The sequence below is a fragment of the Tupaia chinensis genome, unplaced genomic scaffold, assembly GCF_000334495.1.
Source record: "Tupaia chinensis unplaced genomic scaffold, TupChi_1.0 Scaffold000680_1, whole genome shotgun sequence".
Taxonomy (NCBI): domain Eukaryota; kingdom Metazoa; phylum Chordata; class Mammalia; order Scandentia; family Tupaiidae; genus Tupaia; species Tupaia belangeri.
The window spans coordinates 115,456-133,356 of NW_006160204.1; the positions used below are offsets into that span (position 1 = coordinate 115,456).

Here is a 17,901-nt window from a genome sequence, read left to right on the forward strand (position 1 = left end):
ACCAGCAGATGGCATGGTGGTTAAGGTGCTGGATACTCCCACATGGTCAACCACGGTTCAAGTCCTGGACCTGGTGGCTTACTTTTTCACTTTCTCTCTCTCTCTCTCTTACTCTTTGTGTCTCCCTTTGATCAAATTAAAGTAAATGGACGAATAAATAAAATAAAATAAAAATTGGCAGAGGCTGAAATAAAATGATATAAAAATAATAAATTTAAATAAACTATTAAAAATATAGACATTGACAGGCATGCTGTCTCTGTCTGTCTCTTCCTTGCTCATGAAAGAAATACATAAATAAACTTGAAAGAACATGAGCGATAAAACGTATTGACGTATTTAACTGTCAGGGGTCTCTTTATTCTGCTCATGTTATACCAAAATTCGCAAAAAGAGGCTAGCAGCTGGTATAGAGGTTAAGTCTCTGGTCTCCCACATGGCTGACCATGGTTCAAGTCCCAGACCTGGTGGTTTGAAAATCATGTCAGCATGTGTGCTTGCATCCCAAGATCCCTGGAAGAGAATGTAGGAGAAGGGTCTGGGGCATGGCCGTACACCCTGGGGAGTGATTTCTCACTTTCCTTCTCACTGTCTCTGTCTCTGTGTCTCTCTGGCAAGAGCGTGAGTCCTAAAACTAAAACCTATTTGCAAAAAAAATTCTCAAGGGAACCATCAGTTAGCATAATGGCTATGTCGCTGGACTCCCACGTAGTCAACCGCAGTTTGTGTCCCGGACCCAGTGGCTTAAAACTCACTCCAGGCGCGTGTGCGTGCATGCCCAAGATCCTGAGAGGAGAATGGAGGAGAAGGGATTGCGGCGTGACCATCCCCTCTGGGGGGTGATTTCTCGCTTTCTGTCTCTATGTCTCTCTCTGTCTGGCAAGCGCACGCGCCCTTATAGCGAAAACCTCTCAAAAAAAAAAAATTATCAAAGAATAGAAATTTAGAGCATTTGGTCTAAGAAAATTTAAATTGCAATAAGCTGTAAAACTTAAGGCTTTTTCTTTGTACAAGAATAACTATCGCAGCTAATCCTCATGGGGTGTTTCCTATGTGTCACACACCATCACAGCTGTACTGCACACCTAATCTCAGACCTCACAGCTCTTTGAAATGTGTTACTATCCACACTTTACCCATGAGTAAACTGAGACTTACAGAAATCATCCCCTTATCCTTCAAAAAATCAATGTCAGAAAGTTGAAACAGAATTTCATAAGGTGAGATTTTGTTGTTATGAGAACAAAAATGAAATGAGGTAGTTGTTTTTAAATAATTATTTAATTTTATTCATTGTCATTATTTTATTTTATTTTATTTTTTTGAAGTTGACCAAAGAGAGGCAGAGAGAGAAAGTAAGAAAGCAAGCTGCCAGGTCTGGAATTTGAATTGCGGTCAGCCATGTGGGAGTCCAGCTGCCTTAACAACTACTACGCCACCTGCTGGCCCCTGTAATTTGCTCTTCTACTGGAGCTCTATTGGTATAATTGCAAGGCATGACCCATTCTAAAATATCCTGATCAAATCATGGCATTTTAGTGAGCCAGGGTCTTGGGCCTTTGATCTTCACAAGGGCTTTCCTCATGATATATATAGCTCTTTTTTGTTTTTGTCCCTACCCTCTACTCCTTTCCCTGGCTGAAGTATGTATAGCATTCCCACTCTATTTCTTTGAAGCCTTGTTGCTGTAGCCTTCATTTGCTTCCCTGTAGGTGAGATAGAAGGCCTGGAAGAGGCTGAACTGAGAAGACTTCTCTCCTCCAAATGAAATAAGGCTCTAGCAAAGTTATTTCCCCTGAACTATAGAACTTTGTTTTGTAGAATATACTGGGCATATTTCTCAATAATTCTCACTCTCCCCTTCTGCATGATAGAGTCAGGAGAGGATCTGTCTTGGCTCTTCATCATTAAAACCTTTTGGAGTCCCTGGAGGTAAAATCTCTACATGTGCAAAAGTCCCCTAAGACTCAAGCCCCAGGAGGTTCTCACTATAACCACTAGTCCAGACGCAGTCCAGCTGTTCCTTGAAGAGATTATGTGTTCCTCCCACCTATGCAACCAGCTGCTTCTGCTCCTGGTAAGCAGATCTCAGCTTTGTTCTTCTGGATGCAGTTCTCCTTTCAGTTCAGGAGTTAACTGTTTTTTCTGAAACCTAAATTCTCTCTTAGGTCCAAGGAACCTTGTTGATTGTTCAATCTGTCTAACTTTTGCTTATTGTTAAGTTGGGAGTGACCAGGATCATCACATGCCAGACAAGAAAACAGAAGTCCTACATTCATTTTATATATAAAACACATTCCTTCATATTTCCATCCATGACATCTTTATATTTTCCTAATTCTTCTATTGTAAATTTTACCCTTGTTCAGATTTTTCAAAAACTGTCTAGATACAGTTTAAGTGATCTTTGATAAGACGCCAATTTTTTCCCTTATGTGCCAGTATGATTATCTAAGTTGAACATTAGTATTCTGATATGAACCATTCTAGACATGGTTTGATTGAATTAACTGAAGATGAGAACTGCTGATGAAGAATTTAATCGAGATTAATACCTTCATTATAAAAGGTTGATAAGGTAGGTAAGCACACATTAATGGCTTCATTCATTAAATATTTTGGTGCTAAGAATGGATGTCCTTGTTCAAGTTATGTAAAGAATTTTTTTTCTTGGCAGAAACAAGATTATTTATAAATTGACTTATAATGGTAATTTTTCTCAATTGACATAAGGTACACTTTTTGCCCCAAGCCCTTATCTAGTGGCTTATTGTACATTGGGCTGTTCTTAAATCAAATTTTAATAGGATGAGGGAGGGATTAATTATCAGAGAAACTCCTCATTAATAAACAGATTTATCAGTTGAGAACCCATGCTAAAATATCTTATAAAACACTATCTATAGGGACCAGCAGATGGTGTAATGGTTACACTGCTGAATTCCCACATGACTGACCATGGTTTGAGTCCCAGACGCAGAGGCTTGAAACTCACGTGAGGTGCATGTGTGTGTATGCCCAAAATCCCGAGAGAAGAGATTATGGCATGGCCATCCTTCCTTGGGGATTTCTTGCTTTCTGTCTCTCTGTCTCTGTCTTACTGGTGAGCGCACATGCCAAGTTGCAAAAATCTCCAAAACCAAAAAAAAGAGAAAGAAACATTATCTATAAGATGATTTCCTTGTTTGATAAAATATAAATGAATTACATATACATGTTTTAAACATTAGATATAAGGAAAAAATAGAATAATTACATATGATTTTTTTCTTTTTCCTTAATTATATTTTCTGAATCATATATAATGATTTAAATAGTCTAACAAGCACTTATAAGAAGAGAAGAAAATTTAAAAATTAAAAGAAAAGGACTAATTTATAAAATCATAGGACTTGAGTAGAATTGGAAATGTATTTGTTAAGCCAGTTCCTACTTTCTTCAGTTACCCATTTCTGCCAATCAGCATAATAACCATCATTAAAGACACTATCCAAATATATTGGCTTTCAGGAAAATCATGAGGTATTTTTCTATTTTTCTGCGCAAAAATGACTTATGATTTTTCCAACAACCCAATACATAGCTTTGGCATTTCTATTAGGGGTATATCTCATGTCTTTCAGCAATTGTAAAGTTCTTCAGTAACACAATGAGGAGGAGGAAGAAGAGCAGGAACTATGGAGACAATGACAGCTTCTGCCTACCATTTGTCAATACTTACCAATAGCTATGTATCTTGTGTTATTTTAGTTAATCCTCACAATACCCTCATGACATAAGTACTGTTCCCATTTATCAGATGAAGAAAAGAAAAATCAAATAAATTAAGAAATTTGGAAATATCTCCCTAGTAACAACCTGCAAAACTCAGGTTTTTACTCAGGTCTATGTGTAACTTGACCTACAGTGGATACTCAATAAACACATGTTTAATAATTGAGCTAATTTTGGGGTCTTGGTAATCATGGGCCAAATTTTTAATGTTTCTTGGTAGCCTGCTGATTCCTCAGTTAGTTCATCTTAAATTTTCACTTCATCCTTATTGGACTGTTTTGACTCCTTAAATTTTATAGCTTCCATACCAGCCAATCTTTAATCACATGCAATAGAAACTAACTAGGTCAGTTTAAACAGGAAAATAATTTTCTCGGATGATACTGAATAGTTCACAAATCATGGAGAAACTGGCTCAGAAACAGAGGGCAACAAAGGAAAAGGGAGGCAGCCAACACTGTGCTACAGAGCATGGGGCACCCCTGAACAAAAGATTCCTTCGTTGGTACATCTGGCCTGCTGGCCTTGAAGACTAGATGTTGTCGTAACAGCTGCTATTGCCAACTCTGAAGTTAGTTTTCAATTTTTCTGATTTCTTTGTGTCACTATCTCTTGTTTCAAGCTCATGGCTGTTATATCTAATTGGCTGAATACTGATCATATGATAATCCTGTAGCTTTGGAGGAAGGTAGAACACTAACTACAAGTAATTTAACCTCTATCATTGGAGAGGACTCTGACCCCTGGAAAACTTTTTGAGTATACATACATTTCATCAAACTTAACATGGAGGATGACATCATTGAAAGCCCCCATCATAAGCCAAAAAAATGACCAAATTCTTGTACTGTTTTCTATTTAATTATATATTTTTTTTCCGGAGGGCTAAGTTTCTTCGGGACAAGAAGTATATTTGACTTATAATTACAACTTGATTGTCATTCACCTAATAATTACCCTAGATCTGCAGTAATCTGAAGGTCCTACACTGGTTGTACAAATTTTATTAATCTCCTAAGAAATTCTTCTTTCAACATTTGTGAGACATAGAAATGGTTTATTATCTGTTGATAATAACTTGTATTCTCAACTGGACTGGTCTGAGGAGTATTTCATATTGGGTAAATTCTCTATGAGCCAAATGATGCATAGCGATTGAATGTATAAAAAAAAATAATAATAATTTTAAAAGTAATAAAGAAATTTCTTTTAAAACTATCCTTAATTTTCTTAAGAGTGAAAAGGCAACCAGAATTGAGAAAATACTTTGAAAGTATACATGTGATAAGGGGTTAATATACAAAATATATAAGGAATTCAAACAGCTCAAGCAAGAAATAAAATAACCTCATTTAAAAAATAGACAAAATACCTGAATAGAAGAATATTTTTCAAGAAAAGACTTATAGCCAACAGATTAATGGGAAAATGCTCTGCATTAGGAACCATCAGGGAAATGGAAGTCAAACCACAATGGGATATCACCTCACTCCTATTGGAGTGGCTATTACGAAAAGACAAACACATGACAAGCATTGGCAAGAATGTGGAGAAAAAGAAGCCCTTGTATACTGTTGGTAGGAAATTAGTACAACCATTATGAAAAACACTATGGCGGTTTCTTAAAAAATTCAAAGTAGAACTGCCATATGATCTAGCAATCCCATTACTGTGTATTTTCCTAAAGAAAACAAAATCATCATGTCAAAGAGATATCTGCACTCTCATATTTATTGCAGCACTATTTCACAATAGCCAAGGTATGGAATCAAACTAAGTGCTCATCTATAGGTGAAAGGATAAAGACATGTGGTGTATATGTATACAACGGAATACTATTCAACCGTAAAAAGTAAGAAAGCCCTGCATTTGCAAAGACATGGATGAATCTCGGGGATATTACGTTAAGTAAAATATTCCAGGAATGGGAAGGCAAATGCCACAAGATTTCCACTGAAATGTGGAATCTGAAAAAAGTTACCAAAGGTAGGAGTGATTAAGAGGGGAAGTTGGGCAGATGTTGGTAAAGGATATAAAATTACAATTATATAGGAGGAATAATTTCAAAAGATCTATTGGACAACATGGTATTTATAGTTGATAGTGATATGTTTTTATCCTTGGGAGAATCTCACAGCGTAGATGTTAAGTGTTCTCACCACACAATGATAACTATGTGAGGTATGGATGCTAAAATAGCTAGGTTAAATCATTCCACAAATTATATGTCCTTCAAAATATCATGTTGTATGCAATAAATTCATAATTTTATCTGTAAAGTTAAATAAATTTGAAAAAAATGTATGATTTTCAATTGAATGAACTTGTTCAGGTCCTGAGAGCATAAGATGGCGCTTTACAAGATAATTTCAAAGCATGAAGAATTTACTTGCTATCTTTCTATTTTTGGAATTTTAAAATGTGCCTTTTTATTTTACTTTAGACATTTAAAATATTTCTTTTGTAAGCAATATTATTTCTGAGTTTGAATAACCCTTTCCTTTGCAGTATTTTTGAACAATGGCTCCGAAGACATCGCCCTCTTCAAGAAGTTTACCCAGAAGCCAATGCACCCATTGGACATAACAGGGGATCCTACATGGTTCCTTTTATACCTCTGTATAAAATTGGTGATTTCTTTATTTCATCCAGAGACCTGGGCTATGAATACAGCTACCTACAAGACTCAGGTAAAGTTCAATTTCTTTCAGATAAACTGCTGAATCTATTGTGACAATTCCTTTTTTTTTTTCTTTTTGGAGAGATTTTCACTGTAGGGCGCGTGCGCTTGCCAGACAGACAGAGACATAGAGACAGAAAGCGAGAAATCACCCCCCAGGGGGGATGGTCACACCGCAATCCCTTCTCCTCCATTCTCCTCTCGGGATCTTGGGCATGCACGCACACGCGCCTGGCGTGAGTTTTTAAGCCACCGGGTCCGGGACACGAACCGCGGTCGACTACGTGGGAGTCCAGCGACATAGCCATTACGCTAACTGCTGGTTCCCAGTGACCAATTCCTTTTGAGATAGTACAAAACTTTATGTTTCTACTATGTAATTACTAAACTCATAAACTGAAAAAATACATTATAATCTTTATCACCAACTCATTATATGAACCGAATCCCAAGGATCTTTTAATTTATGTTCATTTTGCTTAATACAGGGTATTTTGTCTACACAACTATAGGAAGAGGACTATAGGCAGAAGAAAAAAAAAAAGACATGAGTCTGTTAGCTGGCTGTTGTTGAACTTGGTAAAGTCACTTCAATGACATGAATATCAATTTCTTTGCCTGAGATACTAGTATCTCAATACCTCAAAGAATTATCGTGAGAATGACAGAGTACCAAGCCTAGTAAAGCATGATCCAAAGTAAACATACAATAGTTTTGGAATTATCTTTGGGACCTTCTTCCTAGGGTACCAGGAAAATTTGTGGTAAAATCAAATTTAATAAAGATAACAACTGTTATTATGATGACATAATTATGATTAAAGTAGTAATTCAAAGCCTTAGGATTAATCTTCCTAAGTAGAATTATATCAGTATTTCCTTGACAAACGAGAAAATGGTAGTATTGCCTCTTTCTACCTAAAAACCTGCTCCATGTAGACATTTTTTTAAAAGAGATTTTTGCTATAGGGCACATGTGCCTACCAGAGAGACAGAAAGCAGGAAATCACCCCCCAGGGGAGATAACCATACCACAATCCCTTCCTCTCCATTCTCCTCTTGGGATCTCGGGCATGCACGCACACATACCCAGCATGAGATTCAAGCTGCTGGGTTAAGGACTCAAACCATGGCAGACCACATGGAAATCTAGCACCTTATCTACTACGCCACCTGCTGGCTCCTCCATATAGATTCTTTACATGCATTATCAGTCGAACATATAAGCAAGTATTAATATTACTCTCTCTAGAAAGAGGCAAAGACAGTGATCCTGAAAGGAGTTAACTGACTGTTCCAGTATCAGACACCACTATGCAGAAGAGTAAGATTTCTACAACCTTAGGAGGTCCTCCTCATCTCCCTATCCTATGCTTCTACTTCAGCACCTGAGGGCCAACAACCAAAACTGGTAAAAAAAAGATATGGCCTGTGAGTAAGAGGTATTCCAGAGCATTCATGTGCTATTCTGTTCATTGATAATTAATTCAAACATAATAAATTAACAAATAAGGAACATAAAATAAACAAAGAAATGAAATTCCAAACTCTTGTGCTCAACGCTAGTGACAAGTAAATGACTGACATAGATCCAGACTTAACAAAGCTCCGGATGTAGTGCAGAAGTCAGGCAACTGCGCCAGGAAGTACCAAGCAATCATCAGGCTGTGTTAGGTGCTATAAAAGGGTCACATGCAAAATCTGCAGGAACACAGAACAAGAGCAATGCCTTCCGAGCAGTTCAGTCTTGAAAGACAAGACAAAGCCTTGAAGGATGAGGAGGCAAGTAGCAGACAGAAAAGGGCCAGGATAGGGGCCAACAAGTGCCATGGTGGTTGAGGCACTGGATTTCCATATGGCCAACCATGGTTCAAGTCCTGGATTGGTAGGTGCTTTCTCACTTTTCCTCCCTCTGTCTCTCTCTGGGGAGCACACGTATCCTATAGCACAGGAGAGAGGGTTCTATTGTTCCACTGTATTATCTTCTTCATACACAGTCTACCTTGTTCCTTCCCTAGTGTCTAAATGGTTATGTTTTACTATAAAGGCAACAAAAAGCAGTGGATGAGCAAGAGGAAAAGGAGGCTCAAAAGGCCACATTTGAAGCTTAAAAATATAATTTCTAATTAAGTTAAAAGAGATGAAATTGATTTGAAATTATTCATTTTGGGAAGTTTTTCTACAACTGTGAACTTGCACACATACGTTTAGTTAGGTTTGATATTAAAATAAACAACAGCAATTGCCTATTTTCTGTTATGAATTATTCTATATTGTTGGTTCTATTTTACTTTGAAGGAGTTTAAAACTTATTTCTATTCATTGCTAAACTTTAAGAATATTGAAAATCCTTTAACTGCCTTGATATAATTTAGCTCAAGGGGTCATTATTCATCACTCAGGTACTCATGTTTATAATTACTTAAGTGTTTTCTATAAAAAGGCAGCTGACGTTTGGCATTTGTCAAACATTTTTTTCTTATAATTGAATTTAGTGATGCTTTCAAAAATTGAGTAGCAGGTGATTTTCTCCCACACATAACTGATTATAAGGTGAGACTAAAAGGCTTTGGCAATGAAGAATTGTGTCCTCCATATTGTTGATAAATAGAATCATAATTTATGCATGGTAGTGCTCTGTTAAGAGCTTCCTTCCAGTATATTCTTAAAGATTTGGAACTTTTATGTCAAAAATGAGAACATACCATGTCACAATAGCTGCAGTGTCTCATTCTGCAAATGAGTTTCATGAGACTTCTATTATTTATACAGATCAGATCAATATCTATGCCTGCCTCTGGTAGACCTGTGTGTATGCTATTGCTTTCTGACTGGCTGTCAACATTTTGTACCGAATTTCTGACATTCTTTTATTCAATGGGATACTCTTCTGGGACTGGGATGCCCTCCAACTGTACATACAGATGTGGAAGGTCTTTTCCCATGACCCCATTATCTTTATTTTCTTTTTAATTTGTTAGAGGGCATGTGTACTCATTGTAGAGAGACAGAGATGGAGAGAGAAGGAAGGTGAGAAAGCTCTCCATGGGAGAGGGTAACACTGTAATCCTTTCTCCATTTCTCCTCCCTGAATTTTAGGCATGCCCACACACATGTCCAGTACGTTCCCCAATCTACTGGGTTGGACTAGAACCAAGAAGTCAGCATGTGGAACCCAGGTGCCTTCACCACCACACCACCAGCTAGCCCCCCATTATATCTTTTATATGCTTTCATCAGAACAGCATAACTCTTGAAATCATTTGTTTATCTGTCAACTTTTTTTTTTCAGTTGTGTTTCTTTCAAGCCAAGCACTGTTTCTTATTTATTTATTTATTATTTTTAACTGTAGTGCTTGGGCTACCACTGATGTGCAGTGTATGAGTGAATATTTGCTTTATGAATAAATGAATGAATAGAAGCACGAGTGATAAAGCAGATAAGACATAATACTTTTTTCAATTGCTTGTGACAACCCTAAGGAGTAAGGGTGATTACAGGAAGTGCCACAGGGTGTAAAAAAAGAAAGAGTCAGAAAATTCAGAAGAGAGAATGAAGCTATGTCAGCAACCACAGCAGGTTTGAGAAGGAAAAACTTATTGGAAACTGTTGACTTGAAATATCAATGAAATTATTATTGAATAACAAGAACCAAGTACCTTTACAAATTGCTTTGTTTTGGGTTGTTGGGAAAGTCAGGACATAGAAACATATGGCGTAACCTTCTTGACAACCTAATATATGGCAGTGATTGTAGTAGAGGCAATACATACGTTGTCTAGTTTAACCATTCTCCTCCCTGAATTTTAGGCATGCCCACACACATGTCCAGTACGTTCCCCAATCTACTGGGTTGGACTAGAACCAAGAAGTCAGCATGTGGAACCCAGGTGCCTTCACCACCACACCACCAGCTAGCCCCCCATTATATCTTTTATATGCTTTCATCAGAACAGCATAACTCTTGAAATCATTTGTTTATCTGTCAACCTTTTTTTTTTCAGTTGTGTTTCTTTCAAGCCAAGCACTGTTTCTTATTTATTTATTTATTATTTTTAACTGTAGTGCTTGGGCTACCACTGATGTGCAGTGTATGAGTGAATATTTGCTTTATGAATAAATGAATGAATAGAAGCACGAGTGATAAAGCAGATAAGACATAATACTTTTTTCAATTGCTTGTGACAACCCTAAGGAGTAAGGGTGATTACAGGAAGTGCCACAGGGTGTAAAAAAAGAAAGAGTCAGAAAATTCAGAAGAGAGAATGAAGCTATGTCAGCAACCACAGCAGGTTTGAGAAGGAAAAACTTATTGGAAACTGTTGACTTGAAATATCAATGAAATTATTATTGAATAACAAGAACCAAGTACCTTTACAAATTGCTTTGTTTTGGGTTGTTGGGAAAGTCAGGACATAGAAAAATATGCCATAACCTTCCTGACAACCTAATATATGGCAGTGACTGTAGTAGAGGCAATACATACATTGTCTAGTTTAACCATTATAGGCAACCATTCTACACTATAGACTTCTCATTCATAAAATTAGGATAATGGTTCTTAATCACCTCCAGTGTCTGTTGTGAGGATACATGAACCTGTGAATACATTTTGGAAATGATAGAGCACAAAACAAATAAGTCTGTATAATTATTCTGGAGAAAATGGGTAACAAGAAAAATGGAACTTTCTGTGAATAAAAATAATAGAAAAAATATGACATTAGGAAAGAATACGAGAGTGCTATATTGGGGTCCAAAAGTAGATAAATGAGAAAGAAAAGTACAAATTTAGTTTAAAGACATTGTAAATTGTGAGTATTTTGAAGAAAGCTATCCCTTGGTGACAGTAAAAATCAAGACCCTTTGTAAAGAATTGAAGAGAATCTGGAGAATAGAAAGGTAGACATTGGTTTCAGCAGACGGCATTTGAGTCCTGGATCTAACAGCTTAAAACTCACGGTGTGTGTGTGTGTGTGTGTGTGTGTGTGTGTGTCTGTGTGTCTGTGTGTGTGTGCATGTGCATGCATTCCCAAAATCCAGAGAAGAGAATGGAGCAGAAGGGATTGTGGCATAGCCATCCCCCCAGAGGGTGATTTCTTCCATTCTATTTCTCACTCTGTCTCTGTCTCTCCAGTGAGTACACATGCCCTATAGCAAAAATAATTCTCAAAAATAAAAAGAAACAAGAACAAAAAACACTATGAAAGCATTTGAGTTGAACTTTTAACCATAAAGAAAGTCATATTTATTATGTAACATCTATATACCCTGAATTTTGTTAGATATTTTAAACATACTATGCATTAAAAAAACTAACAGCAATCTAAGCTAGGTATTAAAGTCCCATTTTCAAAATAACTTTTTATTTCATTTTATTTATTATTATTATTTTTTAATTTGCTATAAGGCATGTGCTCTCACCAGAGAGAAACAGAGCTAGATAGAGAAAAAGTGAGAAAGCAAACCATCAGATTAGAGACTTGAAACGTGATTGACCACGTGGGAGCCCAGTGCCTTAACCACCACACCACGTGCTGGCTCCCAAAACAATTTTTAAGTATATTAAAAATGGTAACTTTCATGTTTGATATACATAATTGTCACATTTTTATTTATTTTTTATTTTAGCTCTGCTGGTATTTATTTCTTTAGATTTAAATTAATGTTAATCAAAGCTATAGATCTTTATTTTTATTATTTGTTTTATACTGCTAATCCTTTGCAAGTTACTGTTTTCTTCTGATGAAGAGAAACACTGAATTTTAGTATTGTTCAAATTATATTTAAAGAGTTCTAAGATTTTTAGAGGTGTCTTCGTGACAGCTGGGAGAAAATAATGCCAGAAAATAGGTCAAGAAAAAAATAACAGAAAAATGGACAGGGGCCCTCCAGCCCTACTTAAGTCAGGAAAGTGTACTTTTATCTTCCTGAATACTGAATTTTAATGTAAAACTAGTTTTTAACAAAATCTCTTAATTGACAAAAGAATATTTCTGCCTTAACAGTCTAAAATATCCTAAAGTTTATGGCGAACAGTAAGATTCTCATTTTCAATTTTATTCCATGCTGCTAACCATTCATGCTAAGATGCTTTATTAAACAAATATTTCTTTTTTCTTTGGTTTGAGGATCTTGTTTTTATTATATATTAAAGTTTTTTTTTTTATAATTGTAATTCCAGGATATCCTAACATTCTCACTCTTTTATTTTAGAAGTTAGATAATTAACGTTTCATACTGATTATTACTTTTTGAAGTGGAAATGACAGAAATTCCAGAGGAACAAGATGAGATAAAAAGAGAATTTATTGGTTTACAAGATGCAAGGCAGGGATGAACATTCAATCTATGGGAAAAGCAGAAAAGAAGCTGAGATAGGCATGTGTGCTCATTGGAGAGGGAGAGAGAGAGAGAGAGAGAGACCAAGTGAGATCACCCTCCAGGAGGATGGCCCTGGTGCAATCCCTGTACCTCCATTCTCCTCCTGGAATTCTGGGAATGCACACACACAGGCCTGGTGTGATTTTCAAGTTGCCAGCTCCTGGATTTAAACCATGGTCAGCCATATTGGAGCCCAGCACCTTAACCAACATACCTTCTGCTGACCTAGAAGCTCAATTTTTTATTGATTAAGGAAGTTCATTTATTTATCACTGTAATAGCAGTGCTAAGATGTTGAGTTTCAGCTCCACAATTTAAGAGGCCATAGCTGCTCCATCCTTGCAGCAACACAAGATCTAGGGCTTATCCTGGACCTCATGGTCCATGATGGTTCACTGACATCCTATCTGCATTCCAGCTAAGGAAGAGGGCAAAAGGGGGAAAGAGCAAAGCCATACAGTTTACTTTTAAGGGAACTCCACAAAAGATGGATGGATAGATAGATGGATGATAGATAGATCAATGGATGATAGATGAACTTTATTTTTGCTCTAGGTGTATCATGTAGCCATAACTTGCTGCAAGGTAAGCCCAGGAGGTAACTCTTTTCTTTCCATTGTATCATAAAATAAATGTAAAGTATCTTTTATGTACATTCTATATACCTTCTATATACATGATAGAACATCTTCTGTAAAGAAACTTTTTTTTTTTTTGAGAGGTTTTTGCTATAGGGCGCATGCACTTGCCAGACAGACAGAGAGAGACATAGAGACAGAAAGCCAGAAATCACCCCCCAAGGGGGATGGTCACGCCGCAATCTCTTCTCCTCCATTCTCCTCTCGGGATCTTGGGCACGCACGCACGCACACGCGCCCAGCGTGAGCTTTAAGCCACCGGGTCCGGAACGCGAACCGCCGTCAACTACGTGGGAGTCCAGCAACATAGCCATTACACTAACTGCTGGTCCCAAGAAACTCTTTAAAGCAGAATCTGTCTGCTCTTATTGAGCAGATATTAAATAGACTTTATTACTTATATCTTACTGAGTTTCCTAAATAGATTCTACAATTATATTTTCATAAAGTTTAAACATCTCTTCTTAATTGCCATCTGCTTAAAAATTAATTAACAGTGAGAAAAGGATCTAATTTCTTTTTATATTTCCTTTTAGGTTAATTATTGTTGTACAAGGAAATTTACTTTATATAATTCTTACTCAATAATACTTTGTTCTTTTCAATATATATTATCTGATTGTGGATTTTCTAAATATATAATCATATCACCTGTACTTCTGGTACTTTCTAGTAACACATCTCCTAATTGCATAAGTGAAATACATTCATTTTAGATTTTGGAAAATTCATAAGGAGAATAAACACAGAAATAAAAATAACCCACTGCTCATACTAATCACTTGTTGTGCTTTTTTTGGTCTGTATTGGTCTTTCTTTTCTATTTTTCCCACATACGCGTAACATGTTATTAAGTATATGCTTTATCTTATTTTATCGAATAACAAATGCATGCTATTTTACAAGACAAATAGTGTTCCAAGCCTCATAACAAATGCTCCGACCTCTCCCCTCTCCGTCCTCCCCCAGGCCCAAGTCCACAAGTCAGCTACTATAACTTTCAGCTATTTATTCTGAAATTTACCTCTATATTTCTAAATAATAGAAAGATTATGGTCTAGTTTATCAAGTTACCTTTATAGTTTCTCACAGATAAATAATATATTTTTTAAGAATTATTTTATTTACTTATTATTATTATCATTATTATTTTCCAGTTTGATCAGAGAGAGAGGGAGAGGAAGTGAGAAAGCAAGTCACCAGGTCCGAGACTTGAACTGTGGTTGGCCATGTGGGAGTCCGGCGCCTTTAACCACCATGCCACTTGCTGGCCCCAGATAAATAATAATTTTAACTCTCTTATAACCCTCCTTTTCTTTTCTCTATCTTTTCAGTATAGTATTGGGGTATTGAGTCATCATGAAAGTCATACTGTATTTGTGCACAGAGAAACAGAAAAATATGTTATGACCTTCCTGATGACCTAATATTATGATTTGGGGTAAAATCCACATTTAGAATGTTTATTATTTTTATTTTTAAAATACTATTCGTAATTAAGCCAATCAAATGCTATAATTGCATTTCTTTACTACATTATTTTTATCTTGAAGTTCATAGATTATTTTAGCTTTTTGTTTGATTTTAAAGTACCCATCACTGTTTATACCAAATTCTTTAAAAACAATCATACCTGTCACTTCATAGGATAGTAAAACCTGGATGATTCATAATGCTTTTCCTAGGATGATATACTCAAAGACTGTCCTGTTCTTATTTCACAGTTACTATTAATGGACATTCCTTCATCATCTCTTCTAGATCCAATAGCACCTTGCCATTCAATAAACATTTCAATTCTCTCATGTGTGTTTCAGGCACTGCACCAGATGCTAGAATTCCATCAGTGATTAGGACATAATTGATCTATGAGGAGTCAGGCTAATATAGAAATGTAGACATTAAGTGGATAGCTGGAGCATAGTGTGATGGGTACAATAACAGAGGGCACGCAAGACTTACAACACATGAGAGGTTTAAGCCTTGTTGGACTGAATATAAAAATGCTTTTAAGAACTCATGGCAGTTGAGAAGATCAAATGTGACCTCATGGAACCATTCAAGAACAGAGTAAATAGATTAGTTCTGAAGTATATGTGTTAGGTAATCAAATCTAGGAGCTTTTCGGAGACAAAAAGGTATTCATAGGCACGAGTAACCAGGATTCTTGTCTCTCCTCAGTGGTATTTTCTTGTGTGGTTTGTAGGATTACAAATAATCAGAATACTACTATTCTTTCAAGGCTCAGAATTATTTTAAAAATACACTTGGGGAAGGCCAACGGTGATGTATACATATATACACACACACACGCATACATGCATACACACTTGATTACATTTTGTTGTTTTAAAACTGTGACCTCTATGAATGCAGAGATTATTCACATGTCCTGGGTTCCTTGGGAGTGTTCTAAGACTACTGAATAACTGCCAACATTATAGTCAGTCAAGGTTTGTCAAAACAATTCATTAAGGTTGATGGATTATTGAATGGCTAATGATGGAACAGGATTTTCTAGCTAATCGTGATGAATATCAGATCAGCAGAAGGAGCTTTAGAAATAACAGCTAACATTTAATTCAGTTCACACTGTATAGAAGTACTGAAAATTTGCAGATGTTATCTATAAATTTGAAAATTTCCCATTAAGAGGATATCATTTTCGTATTTTCCTGATAAAGAAACTGAAGCCCAGGAATCTTAGTACAAGTTTCCCAGACTTTCACAGCAAAGATTCAAACCTAAGTGTCTGGCTGCAGATGGCATGGTGTTAACATTGCTGGACTCCACAGGGTGGACCGTGGTTCAAGTCCCAACAGCTAGAAACACACCAGGTGCGAATGCATGCATGCCCAAAATCTCAAAAGGAGAAGGGATGAGAAGCAATTGCATCGTGGCCATCCTCCCTGGGTGGGATGGATGATTTCTCTCTTTCTGTCTCTCTAGCTCTGTCTCTCTGATGAGTGCACATACCCTATAGCAAAAAAAAAAAAAAAATCACACACACACACACAGAGAGTGATGATGCTGATCATGATGATGGTGATGATGATGATGATGATAACGATAGTAAAACTGTCTTTCTATTTCAGACCCAGACTTTTTTCAAGCCTATATTAAGCCCTTCTTGGAACAAGCCCTTCAGATCTGGCCGTGGCTGGTTGGGGCAGCTGTGGTAGGCGCTGTCCTCACTGCTGTGCTGGCAAAGATCACCAGCCTATGCCGTCACAAGAAAGAGCAGCTTCCTGAAGAAAAGCAACCTCTCCTCATGGAAAAAGAGGACTACCACAGCTTGTTGTATCAGAGTCGTTTATAAAAGGCTTTGGCCATAGAGCCAGGCCAGGAAGCCTGACTTCACTCTAACTAAAGTGATGTCCAGGTTCCCAGGAAACATCTCTACCAATGTCTGGAAGACATTCCCAGAATTGTAGCTCTAATACGGTGGGTCCCCTCCCAACACTGGGAGGACACATCTGTGTCCTCTGTTTCTACTTAGCCCTTTTTACAGTTTCCCTCAAGCCCCTATTTCTAAGGATGATAGTAATCAGTAACTGTTACTCGTACTGAATTAAAATACTTTCATTAAAATTGGAATAATTTTGATTTTTGCCTCTTGATTATTTAGAGACGTGTTTTTTTATTGCCTTTTTTCTTTTATTTCAATGAAACAGTAACATATCTACTCTGACTCCATTGAACTTGAGAAATACATTTTTATATTTATTTTTATTTTACTTATGCATTTTTTAGGCTATATAGGATGTGTGTTCACCAGAGACAGACAGAGAGAGGGAAAGTGAGAAGGACCTTCCCCTCTCCAGAAAGAGAGGGGATGACCATGCCACAGTCCATTCTCCTCCACTTCCCCTTCAGGATTTTGGACATGCACACACGTGCATCCAGCTTGCTTAAGTTATGGGGGGGTGGGGTGGGGTGGGACTTGAACCACACAGGAGGCCAGGTAGGATCCAGCCACTTTAACCTCCATGCCATCTGCTGGTCCCAATTTTCTCTTCCATCAGAAAGCATGTTATTTCTTTGCATTGTAGATTTTTTTTCTCAAAAATGTGTTATGGACTTCAAATAGATCACAACCTTCAGCTCCTTCCTGTCATAGCCCTGACTATATCAAATCACTGAGAACAAGAACATAGCCCCCACAAAATGTCTGGCTAAATACCTGCCTTCAGGTCTGTCTATTAATCTTGTGCATGCTAATAATGTGCATACAAACAGCTTTTCTGTAACCTTCTAAGCCAGAATGTTACTTTATTGGGAGAATTTTAAAATGCTACCAAACATTTGAAGTCTAAACACAATGATCTCAAGAGAAGCCAGTCTGCAGTTCTAGTAAAATAACTCATTTCCATTTCCCTTGGCCATTATGACCTTAAATTGAGATGTCCACATCATCACCTACT

The 17,901-nt window shown here is 36.9% G+C and overlaps 1 protein-coding gene across 1 annotated transcript in view; it reads left to right on the forward strand.

The window, feature by feature from the left end:
- TYR (tyrosinase) overlaps positions 1 to 16,997 on the forward strand; it is a 91,051-nt gene extending 74,054 nt beyond the window's left edge. Inside the window, exons 4-5 of the mRNA XM_006160331.1 lie at positions 6,283 to 6,464; positions 16,573 to 16,997. Of these exons, the coding sequence (XP_006160393.1) occupies positions 6,283 to 6,464; positions 16,573 to 16,796 (406 nt within the window). The 3' untranslated portion in view covers positions 16,797 to 16,997. The remainder of the gene's footprint in view (positions 1 to 6,282; positions 6,465 to 16,572) is intronic.
- Positions 16,998 to 17,901: the final 904 nt, after the last annotated feature.